Consider the following 17,756-nt stretch of genomic DNA (forward strand, 5'->3'; position numbering starts at 1 on the left):
AAGAAGAAACATTTATCTCACCGGTTGCTTCCAAACTAACCTTTTCTCTGGGGTTCCATCTTCTTTCTAACTCACTTTTCATGGACATTCCAGACAATTATAAGTCAGTGATTTGTGTAATATCACCCTGTGTTTTCTCAAACTTGATTTATGCTGATTATGATTATGATTATGATTATTAGAAATTGTGTATTTATTTATTGCAAGACTACATAATTGGAAGTATGTTTTGGGGTTTTTTCATAGCTGTTGTGTCTTTAATTAAAAGTTTCCTATCTACTAATCCTGCCTATTTCAATACATCATCTGGAATATTTGTGATAACCTCTTACTTGACCATTGAATAGCCTTCTTAATTGTCCCATGCAATTTAATTGCTAGATGCAGTTTTTCTTGGTGTAGGAAGGCTTTAATTACAGATTTTCTCTCATTTTTGCCTTTTGCTTTTTAAAATAGCAAAATACTGCCATAAAATGTAAAGAAAAAAGGAAGCAAGGATAGTAATTAAAGCTTCCCCCTCCCCTCAATGGGAACAGAAACTGACTAGGATAATTAATAGGGGTTATTCAGTAGATAATTAAGAGGCTATTCATCACTAATTTGTCAGGTGCAATCAACAGAAAGAAATAGCATGGATACTAGCCTGCAAACAGGACACTTTTAATTAACAATGGAAAAGATTTTTGCTGAATGAGACTTATTTGTGAGTAAACATTACAGAGGAATCTTAGCAATGGGGAAAGGCATCACTAGATAATATAGTGGTATATTAGGTGTTGTGTAGACTCTCCCTTTGAATTCCACTTCCAGATAATTAGGGGGAATTAAGGCCTCATCAGAACTCTAATGTAGAACCAGTCGCATACAGTGTGTGGGGGAGGTTGGGGCTTAAAAACAACCCACCGACCCCCACTGCCCGGCTGAGGTTGGGGGCTGGTTCTGCAGCCGGCCCTAAACCCTCCCTGTGGTAAGCATTATGGTCTGTAGAAATTGTCCTAGGCAGTGTTGGGAACAGAGGGAGTAAAAGAAAAACCTTGCCTTGCTGTGCCTCAGGTTAGAGGTCAATGAACTTTACATGCACACACCCTCCATCGAACTCTGTTTTAGGTAGGGTGACCATATGACCGGATTTGCCCGGATTTGCTTGGTTTTTTGGTGACAAATCTGGGAGGGGGAGGGGAAATCCGGATTTTTCCAATTTTCTATTTCTAACTGAAATGTTATATGTATATTTGGGTATCTTTAACAAAATGTGGGAAGCCCTACTCCTCACAGAGGGCCAGCTGCCCAATTCTTGCCCAGCTATTCCAGCTGTGTACAGTTTACACCTCTGGTTGTATTTCTCCATTGCTTTCAGTCCCAGTGCCCCCACCATTCTCCCACATACTTCATCTTTGCATCCCCAAAATGTTCAAATCAAAGCTTATAACTACATCTTTCAACATTTATTTCAGTTGAGGAATTTGAATTTGGCTCTTGGTTTATTGCAGATGTGGAGCTGCTGCCCCCTGGTGTATAACCAGGGCACTGCTGGCATTTTGCAGGATAATGAAGGCTCCTCTCCCTGGTATCAGGGGCTGTAGGTTAGATGCAGTGGTGAACACCCTTGTCCATAAAGCACCTGACCTTGAAACCTTTCCAAGTTTCTATCTCTTGGAAGAGTCTGTCTCCTGGGCATAGAGTGGGCTTCATCTGACGGTGCCCATAGATGGTATAATTGGCCTGCAGCCTGGAGCCCCTTATGGCACACTTCAAGAAGTTGTTCTTCATAAGCTCCAGGTCAAAGGCCTCTGGGAGGACCTTCATGTAGTCCCCAATGAAACTGATGCCAAAGCCTTTGCTGTTGTAACCCTTGGTGTGAGCACCTTGCAAATGCCAGCCCCGGCCATGGTAGAGGTACCCGTCACTTCCGAAAACAAAGCTGTGCAGGAATAGAAGAGAAATGTTATTGGGAGAGCGGGGATTGTGGTGGATTATATGGCAAAGGCGATTTCTTCCTTTCTAAGCTCCATCCCACCAGCATTATAGTGTGCTCTCACGACGAATGGTATGCAAAGGACTCAGATGACGCTGACCTTATCTGGCGAATAGCATTCAAAGTACTCGCATGACAGCGGCCATGTCCTGCTGGGATTACAGGTTTCCCCCCCTCTTGGTGACATATTTTGGCACACATAAAGTGCGTATCTTCTTGTTCTCGGAGCGGCCACTGGGGGCGCGGAAGGATGACGCGGAGTAGAGTCGCCCCCAAACGCGCATCGTGGAGCCATTTTTTTCTCAGCCTGGAGCAGACCTAGCCCTCCTGGGGTGTGCACCGGAGCAGGAAGATGAGCCGCCCAGCCGCCTCCCCCGGCAGCCCCCAAGCATGCGCCGCGGAGCAGGGCAGGGCAGGGCAGAGGTGCAGAGGTGGACTAAGGCTGGTGTTATGGAGCTTGCAACAACAGCTTTCATATGCTATGGAGACGAAGTGAGATAATTTGAGGGAAAACCAGGGGTGTGCCAAATTTTCTGAATTTAAAAATTTAAAAATTTAGGGGTGCTAAAAAGTTGCAGCTTGACTGGAGAATTTAAAAAACGATTTTGTTAAATTGATATAATTGGGTTTTGCATTTTTATGCAATTTCCGATTAATCTGTATGCTTTTTTATTTTGTGAAATGATATGCTTTTTATGAAAATATCAATGTTAATTTATCTAAAAAAATGTTTTTCTTCCTTGCAGGTGAAAATTTTATTAGTGTGACTGTATTGAAATCTCTGTTTGGAGTGATAAAATGGTTTCAAAAAGAAAAACTAGACAAGGAACATTCACTCATATGAGCAATTTTATTGGAACTGGTCAAGACCTCTTGCCTTCTGAACTACCAACTCTGTGAGATGTCCTGAGATATGGATTATTGCTACGAGAACAAAGTGCTGATGATGCTAGAAACTATCCACCAACCAGTCTTGCAAAGGACATTTATCCCAAAGTGACTTGAGAAGTGGGAACTTGCTAACAGTGCTTTTGTAGTCCCTGTTATAAATTCAAAAATTAGAATCTTACGTAAGATTCAAGACAGCTGGAAGCAGGCTAAGAATATATCGCTTGGTAGGGGAAAGCTAGAAACCAAAGAGGCTTTCACATTAAAACTTGACAAGCTTTTTGACATCTTTAACTGCAAGTGTAAAATTGTGCTTTGTTGTGAAGCAGGCTGTGCTGCAGACTGGAAAAAGGTAGCTCATATTCAATGTATATATCGTACAGAGTTTAAGATCCCTGTGAATGAACTTGTTTTCATTAAGGGTCAGAGAGACAAGACTGGTTCTATTGGACCACAACAAATTGGTCTGCCAGATTTGCCTGAACTTCTTGTCGTTTCTGCCTTTTGACTTGTCTGTTACAGACAAGTCAAAAGGCAGAAACGGCAAGAAGATGAGAGGAGAAGACTTTTTCTGAATATAAGCAGAGGACTAAGCCGGATGTTTCAATATCATCAAATGAAGTAATTTTCTCCACTGATGATGAAGAAGAAATGACTGATCCTGAAGATGGAAAGGATGAAAGTTATGGAATTTCATTAGAATTGCCAAGTACATCTTCTACTTCAAATAAAAATAAACAGCACAACACAATGGAAATACGCAACGTTACTATGCAGAGCATCAGGTATGGTGTCGGCCTGCGTGCCACAGCTGCCATTACCTCTGCAGCTTTTATTGATGCTGGCTTAGTTACTGAACAAGACAAGACATTTGTAGTGGATCACAATAAAGTCAAGAGGGCCCAAGGAAAACTTAGGAAATCGCTAGATCAAGAATTTGATGAACTATGTAAGAAGAGTACAATTGACTGCATCTTCTTTGATGGACGTCAAGACACAACTAAAGTTATGCTGAAGGCTGATAATTCCGATCGGTGTTTCCCCAGCATCATGAAAGAAGAGCATTATTCTGTATGCAGCGAGCCAGGTGGAAGGGATCTGTACTACTTCACTCCAGAGAAAGATTCAAACATAAAAAACCTGCTGAAGTTATTGCTGATAATTTAGTGGATTTCAAGAAGAAGAAGAAGAAGAAGAAGAAGAAGAAGAAGAAGAAGAAGAAGAAGAAGAAGAAGAAGAAGAAGAAGAAGAAGAGCATTGATAAAACTCTGCAGGCCATTGGGGGTGATTCCACAAATGTAAGCACTGGTTGGACTGGTGGTATCATGCACTTGGTTGAGGTTAAACTTTGCCGCAAGCTCATCTGGTTAGTCTGTGCTCTTCATACGAATGAGCTGCCCCTGCGACACTTGATCACGACACTAGATGGGAAGACCTTATCAAACAACAAATGGACTGGTATAATTGGGAAGATGCTAGACAATGCCACAGAACTGGAAATTGATCCTTCATTCACTAAAGTTTAAAAAACATGGAACCACGTTTAGTGTATCCATTAAGGATAACTTCCTTACCATAAAGTCAGATCAGCACTGGAAGAAGCAGCCCAAGGAGGCTGCAAAACCTACTTCCTTAGGTGCTTCCAAAGAGGACTGAATGGTTGTCAGGGAAACTTTAAGTACTACATGACATTTTCTCTGGGAATAAATATAGGGTGACCATATGAAAAGGAGGACAGGGTTCCTGTATCTTTAACAGTTGTATAGAAAAGGGTATTTCAGCAGGTGTCATTGGTTTACATGCAGCACCTGGTGAAATTCCCTATTCATGACAACAGTTGAAGCTGCAGGAGCCCTGCCCTCTTTTGTATCTGGTCACTCTACTATAGCTCCTGCAGGTTTAACTGTTGTGATGAAGAGAGAATTTCACCAGGTGCTGCATGTGTACAAGCGACATCTGATAAGTTTCCCTTTTCAATACAATTGTTAAAGATCCAGGAGCCCTGTCCTCCTTTTCATAGGGTCACCCAGAGCTCAGCAAAAACTAGTTTGTTTACATTTAGCCAGATTGCTGTGATGTGACAGGAAGAACATCCAGCTGCAATTTCTTCCCATTCATTCCATCTTTTACAGTATCCTACTTTGCAAAATGTTTTCCTAGGCTACTGCACGTTGTACGTGGAAATGCTTGAAAAATATGCTAATTGCAAAAGGAAATGACCTGATCCACACCATTCTGACTAATGTGTATTGGAATTATGCACTGGATTTTGCACTTCTTCAAATATTGTGATATAGTTTTCAGCAGTTTAAATATATCAAATGCATTTTGAGAGAAAATGCACATTTAAATACTATTTTAAAAATATTTTCAAAGGAGTCTCTAAAAACAAACAGATAAAAATGCAGAAACAGAATTGAACTATGGGTAAAAGCATATAATATGACACGGACCCAAATTAGATATGTTTCTCCACCCCTGGTTGCAAATTACAGCAGGACCCTGCTCACCTGTAACCGATGTCATCCCAGCCACGGACATCCTGGTGGAAGCGCTGCATGCTACGCATGTTAGCTGCACATGCTGAGAAGTTCCGGCATGGCTTTGAAGGGGTGCTAGTATGGTGGATGTATACAAAGCCCAAAGGCAGCTGAAGCTGAGTTGGTGTTCCTCTGTAGGGCCGGGCCCCCCACATGCACCGTGGGATCATTGCAGGACACTCTGTTGGAGGATGGAGAGGAAAAATAAAGACAAGAATTGCAGCAGAACAGCAGTCAGTGTCAAACAGTCGTCCGCCATCCAGGGATATTCTTGGGCACTACTATGCCAATCTTTTCCCCTCAGGTCTTCAATGAAATCTACATTGTTCTCCCCGTCCCTACCTACCCACCCCGTTTTACGTAAGCATAAAAAGAGCCCAAATATGAGAAATAACAACATGGGCAATGGTTTTTGAAGAGTAGTAGACCTGGCTATCATCAATGGAATGACTGATACTTCAGGTGGGAGGTGAATGGAGGGCAAACAAGGAGAAACGTTTAAAATCTTAATGAACTCTGACCTCATGGGACAATTGGAATATAAAATCAAATAAATAAATGTACATGTTTTTCTAGGAAGTATCTTAACCTATCCGGTGATGTGTTTATAGCCATTAGAAATACTAGTTGTAAAAGAAGCCAAATTGTAAGCAGTCCTCAGGAAGTCAAATTATGTACCTGAGAAACAGGCGTATGAGGGGAAATTTAAACGAAAGCAAGTTCCTAGTCCTTATAGTTTGGCAATATCTAATGAAGACCCAGAAACCAAAAGAAATATTGAGCAAGGACTCCTGTGGCCAGAGGGTTCCGCTTTGGAGTCCTGCGTGGCTTCTCCATGCCCAGTTGTTTCAGACTTTCTCTTCATAGGGCTTTGTTTCCACACCCCTAATCATCCTGGTTGCTCTCCTCTGAACACTCTCCAGCTTGTCTGCGTCCTTCTTGAATTGTGGAGCCCAGAACTGGACGCAATACTCTAGATGAGGCCTAACCAGGGCCGAACAGAGAGGAACCAGTACTTCACGTGATTTAGAAGCTATACCTCTATTAATGCAGCCCAAAATAGCATTGGCCTTTCTTGAAGCCATATCGCACTGTTGGCTCATATTCAGCTTGCGCTCTACAACAATTCCAAGATCCTTCTTGTTTGTAGTATTGCTGAGCCAAGTATCCTCCATCTTGTAACAGTGCCTTTGGTTTCTATTTCCTAAATGTAGAACTTGGCATTTATCCCTATTCAATTTCATCCTGTTGTTTTCAGCCCAGCACTCCAGCCTATCAAGATCACTTTGAAATTTGTTCCTGTCTTCCAGGGTATTAGCTATCTCACCCAATTTTGAGTCATCTGCAAATTTGATAAGCGTTCCCTGCACCTCCTCGTCCAAATCATTTATAAAAATGTTGAAGAGCACTGGGCCCAGGACTGAGCCCTGCGGTACCCCACTCGTTGCCTCCCCCCAGTTTGAGAAGTTACCATTGATGAGCACCCTTTGAGTCTGATTCTGTAACCAACTGTGAATCCACCTAATAGTTGTTCCATCTAGCCCACTAGGCCAGCTAAGCTTTTAGAAGGCATCACTAAATCAAAGGGTCCCACCAGAAACCTTGGCTTTCTGACCAACATGTGACATACCTACATACAGTGCCATGAACTCTTCGACAGTCTGGTTCACAAGAAGTATTAGCGCCTCACTGGTGATGCCGTCAAAGAGGGAGCTGGTGTCATTCAGGCTCCAGAGCAGGCGCAGAGAACTCTCCACCTCCTTCCTCAGCTTCTCCTCACTCACCAGAACAGCAAAGTTCTTCCTCCGGAAGTTGCTTCGGAACTCCTTTTGCCCCTCCAGGCCCTCCCCACCATAGTAAGCTCTCAGCAGGGCACTGAGGCTGGGCGGTGGGTCAGCATTCCACGCCACGTGCATACCAAGGATGAGACCATCCATTGCCCCGTTGATAAAAGCATCGGGGATTTGTGAAGGAGGACCCATCAAGGCGAACTGATGAGGTGTGGAGATATTATCCCAGCAGCCATTTGGCCCCAGGGCCACCTGGCTCTGATTATTGTGGAAGAGGAGAGAGGCAATGCCGAGCTCCGTGGCAATTGTTGTGGCAAAGAGGGGGTCCGGAGGAAGAAGCGGCTCTGCATCAGAGCTGTTTGAGGGGCCCGTGCTGACAGCTGTGGCAGGCTGAGCCAGCTCATGCCTCTGCTGGGATCCAGCGGTTATTCCAGCAAGAAGAGGCGTAAGCGCAACTGTTGTCCCGTCGGCAGTTAAGAGCACACCGCGTTCTACCAAAGAGCTGTTGTCCACCTTGTGATTCACCAGGGATTTGAGGAAAGCCCTCTGCACCTCACTCAGGTAAGGCAAATCCAAAGGCAATGAAGGCACTGGGCCGAGGAAGAACTGGCAGACTTCGCTTGTGCAGAACTCCGACCCCTGGAGCAGTGTTGTCACGATCAGCTCCGGGGTCCCTCTCAGATGGAATTCCAGGTCTTCCAGAATCCCAATCATAGAGTCCATGTGGAATGACAGCTTATCTGCGAAGAGCAAGATGGAAGGGTCACTGTTAGAGCTGGATGACATTCATCCAGGGTGCACAGGTGACCCCAGCATAAGGGGACATGAAATTGTGTCTGTGCAAATGGCTGGGCTCCTCCCTGACAAGTAATGCAGAGGCCTAATTTGGAAGGTGTTCAGCTCTACTCTTATGCTGTCACTGGAAGCTGAGGCTGAAAATGGTGGCCTACGGTGCAGAAAGAAAGCCGTTATGCCCTGGTTCCGGTCCTGGAACCAGATTCCCTGGCCTTATCAGAATAAGAGACCCACATCTAAACCTTGTGCCAAATCATTACAATTTCATCATGGTAATGCTATGTTCCTCCCACACATTTACAGCTCCTTCAGATGGGGGGGGGCAGGGATTGCATTCCCTTGCCGTTGGCTCTGAAGCTGCACTTCTGTAACAAGCTCCAATTATGCGGAGAGAGAGCAGGAAGAGAAGCGACCACGGGGCTAATACAGCTTCAGTGCTGCTTAATGGGACAACAGCCTCTCGTGGGCGTTTTATAGCAGAACAACTCCTGCACACAGCAGGAAATAGTGACGTATATCAGAAGAGTCGGCCTTTCTGAGCCTTTTTTAAATTGCTAAAACCGGGAAATGGAGGGTGAGATGCACAGGAAGATCACTGTGTCATCAAAATGACCCGTGAAGATCTGTGAGTGGCCAGTAGTGAGTGTGTGATAAAACGCCAATCTGAAGAAGCTGTTATACTTCATAGGATGCACAATGACATTTGTTGCAAAATAAACAGAACTTCGGCTATTGGGTAGTATAAAAATGCAATAACATAAATAAGTAAGTGTGGAATAAAAGCAGGAAATAACACTATGAAAATAGTATATGGAATGTGTACTGGGTCCTCCAACAGTTATCCGTGCATTTCAATAATGCTATAAATCAGTAGTGTGGAAACCTGTTTATCACACGCAAAAAACCCTCTCCCCATCCCACATCTTGTGCCTTCTCACTCAAGCTCCGTTGCTTGGTGAAATGTGTCTGTAGCCCTATTTTGATGGTCTCAGTCACTGAATATAAATGGGCTTGTTGATCAGATCTCACCTGCACTGTCCACAGAGGCACAAAAAAGCACAGGCACAAGTCCCAGCCACTTCAGGAACATCTTGTCAACAAGGTAAAGAACAGCCTTTGATTGGGAAGCCAGCAGGCACCTGCGATGCTATGAGAAAGAGAGAGAGAAGGAAGAAGAAGGAGGAGGAGAAACACAGACCAATAATGGGGGGGGGGGGGCTATGCTGCCACATGTAGCCTGGAGGCCAATGGGGAAGTGCAGCCTGTTCGCAACATCCCCACACTGTGCCCCACGTAGAATCATAGAATAGTACAGTTGGAAGGGGCCTATAAGGCCATCGAGTCCCACCCCCTGCTCAATGCAGGAATCCACCTTAAAGCATCCCTGACAGGTGGTTGTCCAGCTGCCTCTAGGGTGGGAGAGCCCACAACCTCCCCAGGTAACTGGTTCCATTGTCGTACTGCTCTAACGGTCAGGAAGTTTTTCCTGATGTCCAGCCGGAATCTGGCTTCCTTTAACTTGAGCCCGTTATTCCGTGTCCTGCACTCTGGGAGGATCGAGACGAGATCCTGGCCCTCCTCTGTGTGACAACATCACCCATCATGCTGAATGGGGCTTGCCTGCTTTGAGGACTTGCTGGCAATCAAGTGGGATGGAAATCTTTCACCTCTACTTTACCTGACAGCAGCTGTGTACAGTCAATGGCTTTCCAGAGACTTGGAATTGGTGTTGTAGAAGAATCATTCGGTTTTATTGCGTGCTGCCCACAGTCTTTGGTCAAGCCAGGTTTTCATAGCACTTGAAGGTGCACTCTGGAGAAGCTGAAAATACCCCTCCCCCAGACATAGCACCTGTTCTGGTGCAATACATGTGTGAATACCTAGAAAGGTGCCTAGGTATACCCAGGTGCCCAGAGTATTTTGGCACTGTTTTTAAACCTTGTTTCAAACCTCGTTTGTGTTAGTGAAATGACGAGTACTTATCCACATGGGATCACAACTACTGAACTTAGTGGGGCACCTTGGCAGCTATGGCCAGGAGTGCCCTTTTATCACTTAAGGTTTATCTTGTGTTATCAAGACGTGTTTTCCTTTTCTGTTACCCCTATATTTGACTACATTTTTAAAAAAAAGTTAAAACTGGAGTGGGGTAAAGTCAAATACAACATATAACTCCAATTCTGAAACTTCACGTGATCCCAGTTACTTTCCACTGTCACAAAAGAGTGTGTTTTTAAAATCTTTACAGCCCTAAAGGTCTGGGAGGAACCTGAAGGATTTTGCTCCTCAGTGAACCTCTACCCGTACACATAAATCATCCACAAATGCTCTTCTCTCCCCTCCCCTTTCAATCACTCAATGGTGCAGAGGTGCAGAGCTACAGGTGGTAAATATGCCCTTTTCTCATTATCTCAGCGGTGGAACAGAGAGTGCAGGGTTTTCTGCCTACGGAGATTACCATTAGATGTTCGCTACACATTTTTGTGGCTGGTCAAGACCATTTTATTTCACAGAGTATTTCCAAATAGCCTGAGTTCTAGTGATTTGTTTAACTATTCATATAACATTATAGTTGTTCTGTTTTGCTCTTTGGCATTCATTGTTTTCACCTTTCTGTTTTTGTTGTCTTGTCTATTTGGTTTCTGTTTTACATTTCTGTATTCTTCTTTGGTGAAAACATGGGACAGAGTTGGACTAAATAAGTAAGTGTTCATGTTAGCCCTTTAAAATAAGAATTGCAAGCCTAACCCCTTTTGACAGCAAAGGCCAGTCTTCCCCAACCTGGTGCTCTCTAGATATTTTGGACTTCAACTCCCATCTGCCCCAGCCAGCATGGCCATTGGTTAGGGAGTCTAAGAGTTGTGATCCAAAACATCTGGAGGACACCAGGTTGAAGAAAACTTGGTATCAGTTCTTCCTCTCCAGGGGGGTGTCTAGACATGGGGAAAGGCCCGGGGGTGGGGCGGGGGCGCTCCACAGTGGCGCTGTGTTGTTTATATGACGCAGAAGCCACTGTGGAGCCACCCCAGGGCTCCCCGCCCCCCACAATGCTCTGAAATTAAAACGTCGGGGACTTACCCCAACTTTTTTCTCTGGACTGAGGTGACAATGATGCCTCTGCCCTCTGGAGTCGCAGCGGAGGCACTAGTTTTAGGAGGCTCCACATGCAAAATCTGCTATTATTTTCCTCTATTAGAAAATTTTGTTAAACAATGGACTGTTCATTTACTCTCACGGATTATATGTTAGATCAGGTGAGAACATATAACCTCTTGATTATTCGTTGTGGCATAATTGCCTGTCTTAAGCTGCATAAAAATCCTATTTAGGAAGGTAATGTTTTTATTACAACAATTTTTGACTTTTCAGATTTTTAGTAACTTTGCAGGAACACTTATTTGCCTTCTACTTCGCACTTTAGTGCTTACTCCCCCATGGTTGTCAGAGTGAAGAGTGTCCTCTATCTCCATCATCATCATCATCATCATCATCATCATCATCATCTTTATCGCATTGGGCTGCTCACTGATGAAGCATTTGAAATGGACAGCACGTTCCAGAGTTGCCATCTGTGTTAAATTAGTTTTATTTTATGCGTTGTTCAGTCTATCCTTTTAAGGAGTATCTGCTTGTTATTGAAGCTCAATTTGAGCAATATAGAGTGACTGTTAATTACAGTGTTGGCATACTATGTATTACAGTTGGGTTATTCTAATCCATATTGGTCATTGTTGGCAGTTTTGACTGTTTCTATAATTGTCTATGCTAATCTTTACTGCTTATTGCTTAACGTTTTGACTGTTACACAGACTGATTGTTATACAGACATATGTACATATTATTTTGTCCATTCACAATAGTCTATTTCACCTATTGTTATACAGCTTAAATCTAGTTCAACCTACTATATGTTGTTGTTGTTTTCATTTTTGGATCGCATTTATACGTTGACATGCTGCAATTCTTAGGTCCTCTCCTTGTGTTTGTCCTCCTCCCTTTTTTTCCTCTGTTCCACAAGGTAGGGTGCAAACAAACCGGGGAGCAACACGTGGCTCCTCCTCCCCAATTGATGGATGCCAACCCCATATTCGCTCCTTGGTGAGGGGACAAACCCTGCAGGAGCAGAAGTTCAGAGTTTGGGGGGCTTGGATCTCCAATGCATTGTTGTCAAGACAGCCCCCAGCACTAGAGGGAATATTTCCAGATATTAATTTGATGTTAGAGGGGCAAGCGGCCTTTCCTGACCAAACAAGACAGAGCCCTGAGATCTCCCCTGCTTCATTACAAGGTGTGGTTCCCATTGTATTAAAGCAGGAACAGAACTAGTGCCATGCCCTCCCCTCCCTCCCCTCCCTCCCCTCCTCCTGCAGAGGGGGAAATAGTTGCATATGACAGGCCTTACGCTGGCATGCCTAACCAAGTAGGGGGTTGTTTTGACTTTCAACCCAGCTGCAACCTTCTGTCTAGGGAGGAGCAATTGGAATTTGTTAGCATTGTACAGCACACTGAAACAAACTTGATGCAAATACACAGAAGACGTTTTGTACCATGCCCTTCCTGCTGCTAGAGTTAGACTAGTTCACACTCCTGCTTCTAAGAATTAAAGCCAAACTGGAGATTGGGGACACAGCTAGGCAAGAGTTAGACGGTATTTGGAAAGGCATCTAGTCCAATGTTGAGGCTTTGCGTAGACCTAAACGACTCGATGTGCCCTGCCAAAGAAAGAGATTCCTTACCTGCCTTGAGTAATCTCTTCCTCCCTTCAGAAAGCACCCCTAGCCAAAAACATGAATTGGCAGCCAATTTAAACCTATTTCCCCACTTCCCTGGTAGTGACAGCTGGTCACCCACTCCCGTTTCACTGGACACTGCCCATACATTTCCAAGTATATCTCATAAGGAGTAGAAGCACAGCCTTTCGAAAAACTGTCTGCAAGCTAGAGCCGCCTCCTCTGTAGTGTGATCACAAATACACACAGTCCAGTTGGATGGGTATTTTGTAACTTGGTTATCAGCCTTTGCGGACTTTCCCCCTCCTAAATGTTGCGTTGTTCATTTGTTTGGCATGTTTGAATTTTCTGTGGTGGAGGCAGAACGATTCATACTGAGGGCTGATTCAAACAATTATTGGGCATGTGGTAGCCACTTGAAAGAAAATACTGCAGTGCACACACCTGTCCCCTTTGTGCACAGCAAAGCTATCATCGCCATCTTTATGAGAAACATAATTTCTTCATACTCATTTGTTGTAGTGTGAAAAACTTCAGCAACAGCTGCATGAAATTAGATGGTCATAGGTATAGAATGAACACACCCCACAGACAATTTGAAAGCAGGTTTCCAGTGGCTACCATGGACCCATTTGCCGAACAAGGTCCAGTTCCACACCCACTGGCTTTCTGCCCAGTGGACTGTCTTCTCTAAAATACACCTCAATTTGGATCTGGACATCACACATCTCTTAACCCTCTTTAACCTCTTTCACCTTCTTCCTGAGCAAGAGGGATCTAACCATTCACTGAGACAATGCAGAGGTACAGCTATTGTGAGGTTTGTCTATCTGGTAGAGTGGTGTTCAACCAGTTCTGGAGGGAGGTTGCACTCCTCTTAAAGGGATCAGTCGCACTGTCACTGGAGGCATCTGTAGCTAAGGATCTTGTAACTCTGCATTCCAATTTTCTAAATGGGAAACATCAGGCAACAGAGAAAAGCTATGCACACTACCAGGGGATGCTCCTGCATTGCTTCTCTTCAGGATATTACTCGTGGGGAATAAACCCCCTGGAGATTTGGCATCGCTGCTCCTGTAGCAGCAAGATGTAAAGGGAGACTGGAATCAGAACTGGGAAGGTTACAATTGCAGAACCATTTTGTACTGAAATGCCACAGCCCAGGTGAGTGCATTGGCCAGCTGGGTCAAAAAATCACTAGCAGTTTGAGGGGAGGGGAGAGGTTGTGGTAGCACTTCCATTGGTGGGTGCTCTCTGTGCATGCCCATCTTCCAAGCTCATAGGAGCCTGTGGTGTTACACCCCACAAGTCAATTCCAAATGTATGTCTGCAGTTTGTAAGTCTGTGGTTTTTAGAAAGTTGGCCTGAGTGGGCGGAGGATTGAGAGATCTTTTCAGGAAAGCTTTTCAGGGAGACTTGTTAGGTACTCTTAGAGTCTGTAGCGCTCTCTGTGTTTATGGTACTTAAGTTCTGGGAAATTTGAGAGTCAGTGTAGTGAGTGGTGTCTTTAGAGTGTGGTGTGCACGTAGTGGAAGTATATTCATCAATACTGATAATAAAGAAAGTTCAAGAGTGATTGTGTGGAAAAAAGGAAAGCGCGTATGTGAGTGAGTGACAGGATTGTATGAAAGGTTTCAAAAAGGTTTTTTAATGTTGTTAGTTGAAACAAAGCTTATGAACTTTTAAAAATAAATTTTGATTGTTTGTTTTAAAACTACCACAAAAATCCCACGTGTCTGTTTGGCGTTTATCATCTGAAGTTTACACATTCAGCACCCACTCTGACAATCATCCACCTAAGCAGATATAACTCACAGCGCATTATTATATATATTAAAATCCTTCTCCATTTTAAACCCCTTTCTCCACATAGTTTGGAGGAAGGTGGGCTTTATCCCTTGCCTCAGGCGTATCAAGCGGTGGTGCTTGGCTTGAGCAGGGAGTAGCCTCGGCCGGGTCTGGTGTTCAGAGCCTGTGTTGCCCCATAAGAAGTGGTGGCAGACGGGAGGTCTGGGGTTCAGAGCCTGTGTCGTGGCAGAGGCCCCCCCCCCCCCACCATTATGCTCAAACAGGAAAATGAGAACTTACCTCCCTCCTGCAGGAAACAGATGTGCTAGCAGTAGTGCCAGCTGCTTGGCTTTCCAGGGACCTTTTATAATTCCTTGGAATTGCCCAGTGTTACATAAACTACGGTATTTCCACATTCTTGTGACAGATGCGGTTCTCGTTGTTTCTGTATCGCTACTAAACTTGTCAGGCTCCTTGAGCAGGTGAGCAGCCCAGCCGCTGCCACTGAGGAATTCCCAGCACTCCTCTTTGACCTTGACAACCTTTTGAGGGAGATCCCCCAGGTGCCTGAGGGTTTGTCACTCTTCTTCTGTGAGACACATGACTGAAGCCAGGAACTAAAAATAAAAGACCAACACATGAAGGTGTGTGCTCCTCTGGTACCTTAGGATGGGGAAGTCAGGCCTGCAGGTGTGGGTGTGGGTGTGTGGTGGAGGCAGGCGGGCCATCATTCTCTATCCATCTCCAAAGCAGCATAAATGATTCTAGGTTGGTTAAGCCAGAGGAGAGGAGAGTTGTGTTCTTATGCTGTGGTTGTTGATGAAACTGTCCACCAATATTTCTGTGCAGATAGTGTGTGTGTGTGTGCGCGCACGCACGTGTGTGTTGGCATTTCCTCCTGCATTCCTAGCTGCCTGCTATGTTTTCACTACCACAGAAATATAGATTATATTTTTTTTGCACGTCATACTGACGTTCCCATTACTCTATTGACTCCCGGAAGTCCAAGCTGGGAAAGAAACCTTGTTTTATTTCTAGGTTACAAGAAGTAAATATTTGCCTACCACAGAGCAGGTATTCAAGAGAGTTCACTGCCATCGGCCCCGTGTGATGGTTAATCCAGTCCAAAGACTCTCTGGGTCACATTCTAGCAAGGGCAACTCGATGTCCCAGTGGACTCAGTCCTGCCCCTAGAGCACCCTTCCTGCTTCCAGATGGTTTGGACTACAACTCACACATTCCTGACCATTGACAATACTGATTGGAGTGAAGTCCCAAACATACAGAGAGTAACAGGTTAGGGAAGGGCTGCCTGGAGCGATCCCGATGATATCTCCTCGTTAGGCATCTCCAAAGTGCAAATGTTGGCTTTTACCCCTTCCTTGCTTGCCCTGTGTGAACAGCAAAACAGGGGTGATTTTGTTCTTGTTTTTAGAATTCTCCCCTTGCACACCACACTTGCTTCACCCCTTATATGCAAGACACAAGGGCCACTTGGGAGGGAATCTACACGGCGTACTGAAGGCGCTTGCATGCGCCCCCAGTACACCCCCCAAACGATGGTGTAGATTCCTGCCTACCTGCCCAGAAGAGACGGAGGAGGAGGCTGCGGAATCCAGCCGCGTCCTTGCCGCCGCCTCCCCGCCGGCCTCCTGCTGCCGGGGTAAGAGCGACCCGGGTCGGAGAGCCGAGCTCTCCAACCCGGGTCGCTCTTACCCCGGCAGCAGGAGGCCGGCAGGGAGGCGGCGGCAAGGACGCGGCCGGATTCCCCAGCCTCCTCTTCCTCCGTCTCTTCTGGGCTGCAGGTAGGCAAGAATCTACACCATCATTTTGGGGGCATACTGGGGGCCCATGCAAGCGCCTTCAGTACGCCATGTAGATTCCCTCTGGGAGGGAGTAGCTGAGCAGAGATGCCTAAAAAGGCGGAAACTGAAGTCTCTGTTGCTCATCACCCTGGAAGGAAAGGGGTCAAGGAGCCCCTTGCCTGACATGTGTAAGCGAGCAAGTGGCTCTTCAGCCCTTACTACGTCCAAAACGTGGCTTTTATTAAGAATTAGTTACCATCCTCCGCCAAGGCGTTAAATGAGTTCCACGTTAAAAGGTTTATTTTAGGCTACAGCAGGTAGACTATGGGCTTAGGGTTTTTACTTCTCCTTTTCAGATTTAGCAGTTCTCTCACAGCTAACACCAAAATTGTTTCATGCCGTAGCAAACAACTAGGCTTCAGGCTAGGATGGCCACTTATGAATCACCAAAAAAGAGGAAACACGTGACCACGAAAGATGGCAAACATCTGCATAAAACGTTCATTAGCTAATTTAGATGTAGCTATGCAGTGTTAGAAATTATTTATTTATTTATTTATATAGCACCATCCGTGTACATGGTGCTGTACAGAGTAAAACAATAAAATAGCAAGACCCTGCCGCATAGGCTTACATTCTAATAGAATCATAATAAAACAATAAGGAGGGGAAGAGAAGGCACCAAACAGGCACAGGGTAGGGTAAAACTAACAGTATAAAAGTCAGAACAAAATCAAGTTTTAAAAGCTTTAGGAAAAAAAAGTTTTTAGCTGAGCTTCAAAAACTGCGATTGAACTTGTAGTTCGCAAATGTTCTGGAAGAGCGTTCCAGGCGTAAGGGGCAGCGGAAGAAAATGGGCAGGTGAGAAACATGGCATCAGAGGAGTGAAGAGCATGAGCGGGGCAATAGTGTGAGATGAGAGAGGAAAGATAGGAAGGAGCTAGACAGTGAAAAGCTTTGTAGGTTAACAGGAGAAGTTTATATTGGATTCTGAGGTGAATTGGAAGCCAATGAAGAGATTTCAGAAGTGGAGTGACACGATCAGAGCGGTAATTTAAATAGAAACACAATACTGCGTGTGACTGTGACCTGGAGGCCAATATGCCAGGCTGTTCGGTCTGCTTTTTAGTTGCTAACAGCTGATGGGCAACAGTTCTGTGGCTCTTTGTCTTCCAACGCGAATTGGACAGGGCAGTCATTGAAACAGAGGATACCTTCAAATAAAGGATGGTCCTCTGGAAAAGGAGACACACGACTCCTGTGTATGTGAACTTTTCACTCATGCACCAGTCTAGACCGCATGAAACCTTAAAAAGCAGAATGACTAGGCCCAGAAACAGAAGGAACAAAAGTTTCCTTCCTTCCCGCCGCCCCCAACCCCACTCCAGGTGAGAGGCATAAAGACCCAGCACCTCTCCTGTCCCAGAGTCTTCTCAGCAGGACTG

At 44.9% G+C, this 17,756-nt stretch overlaps 1 protein-coding gene across 4 annotated transcripts; it reads right to left on the reverse strand.

Moving 5' to 3' along the window:
* Positions 1 to 1,432: 1,432 nt before the first annotated feature.
* Positions 1,433 to 15,355, reverse strand: PGLYRP2 (peptidoglycan recognition protein 2). Of its 4 annotated transcripts, none has more exons than XM_063119016.1 (5): positions 14,807 to 15,355; positions 9,018 to 9,135; positions 7,034 to 7,933; positions 5,374 to 5,584; positions 1,433 to 1,921 (listed from the first exon to the last, which is right to left on the reverse strand). In XM_063119016.1, the coding sequence occupies exons 2-5, from the start codon at positions 9,076 to 9,078 to the stop codon at positions 1,585 to 1,587; spliced, it is 1,509 nt and encodes a 502-aa protein (XP_062975086.1). In that variant the 5' UTR covers positions 9,079 to 9,135; positions 14,807 to 15,355; the 3' UTR covers positions 1,433 to 1,584. The 4 variants fall into 4 exon arrangements, with proteins under 4 accessions (XP_062975086.1, XP_062975088.1, XP_062975089.1 ...); XM_063119018.1 differs by lacking the exon at positions 14,807 to 15,355 and adding an exon at positions 12,725 to 14,086; XM_063119019.1 differs by lacking the exon at positions 14,807 to 15,355 and adding an exon at positions 11,894 to 11,968.
* Between the last annotated feature and the right edge of the window lie 2,401 nt (positions 15,356 to 17,756).

This window comes from Elgaria multicarinata, chromosome 3, assembly GCF_023053635.1.
Source record: "Elgaria multicarinata webbii isolate HBS135686 ecotype San Diego chromosome 3, rElgMul1.1.pri, whole genome shotgun sequence".
NCBI lineage: Eukaryota > Metazoa > Chordata > Lepidosauria > Squamata > Anguidae > Elgaria > Elgaria multicarinata.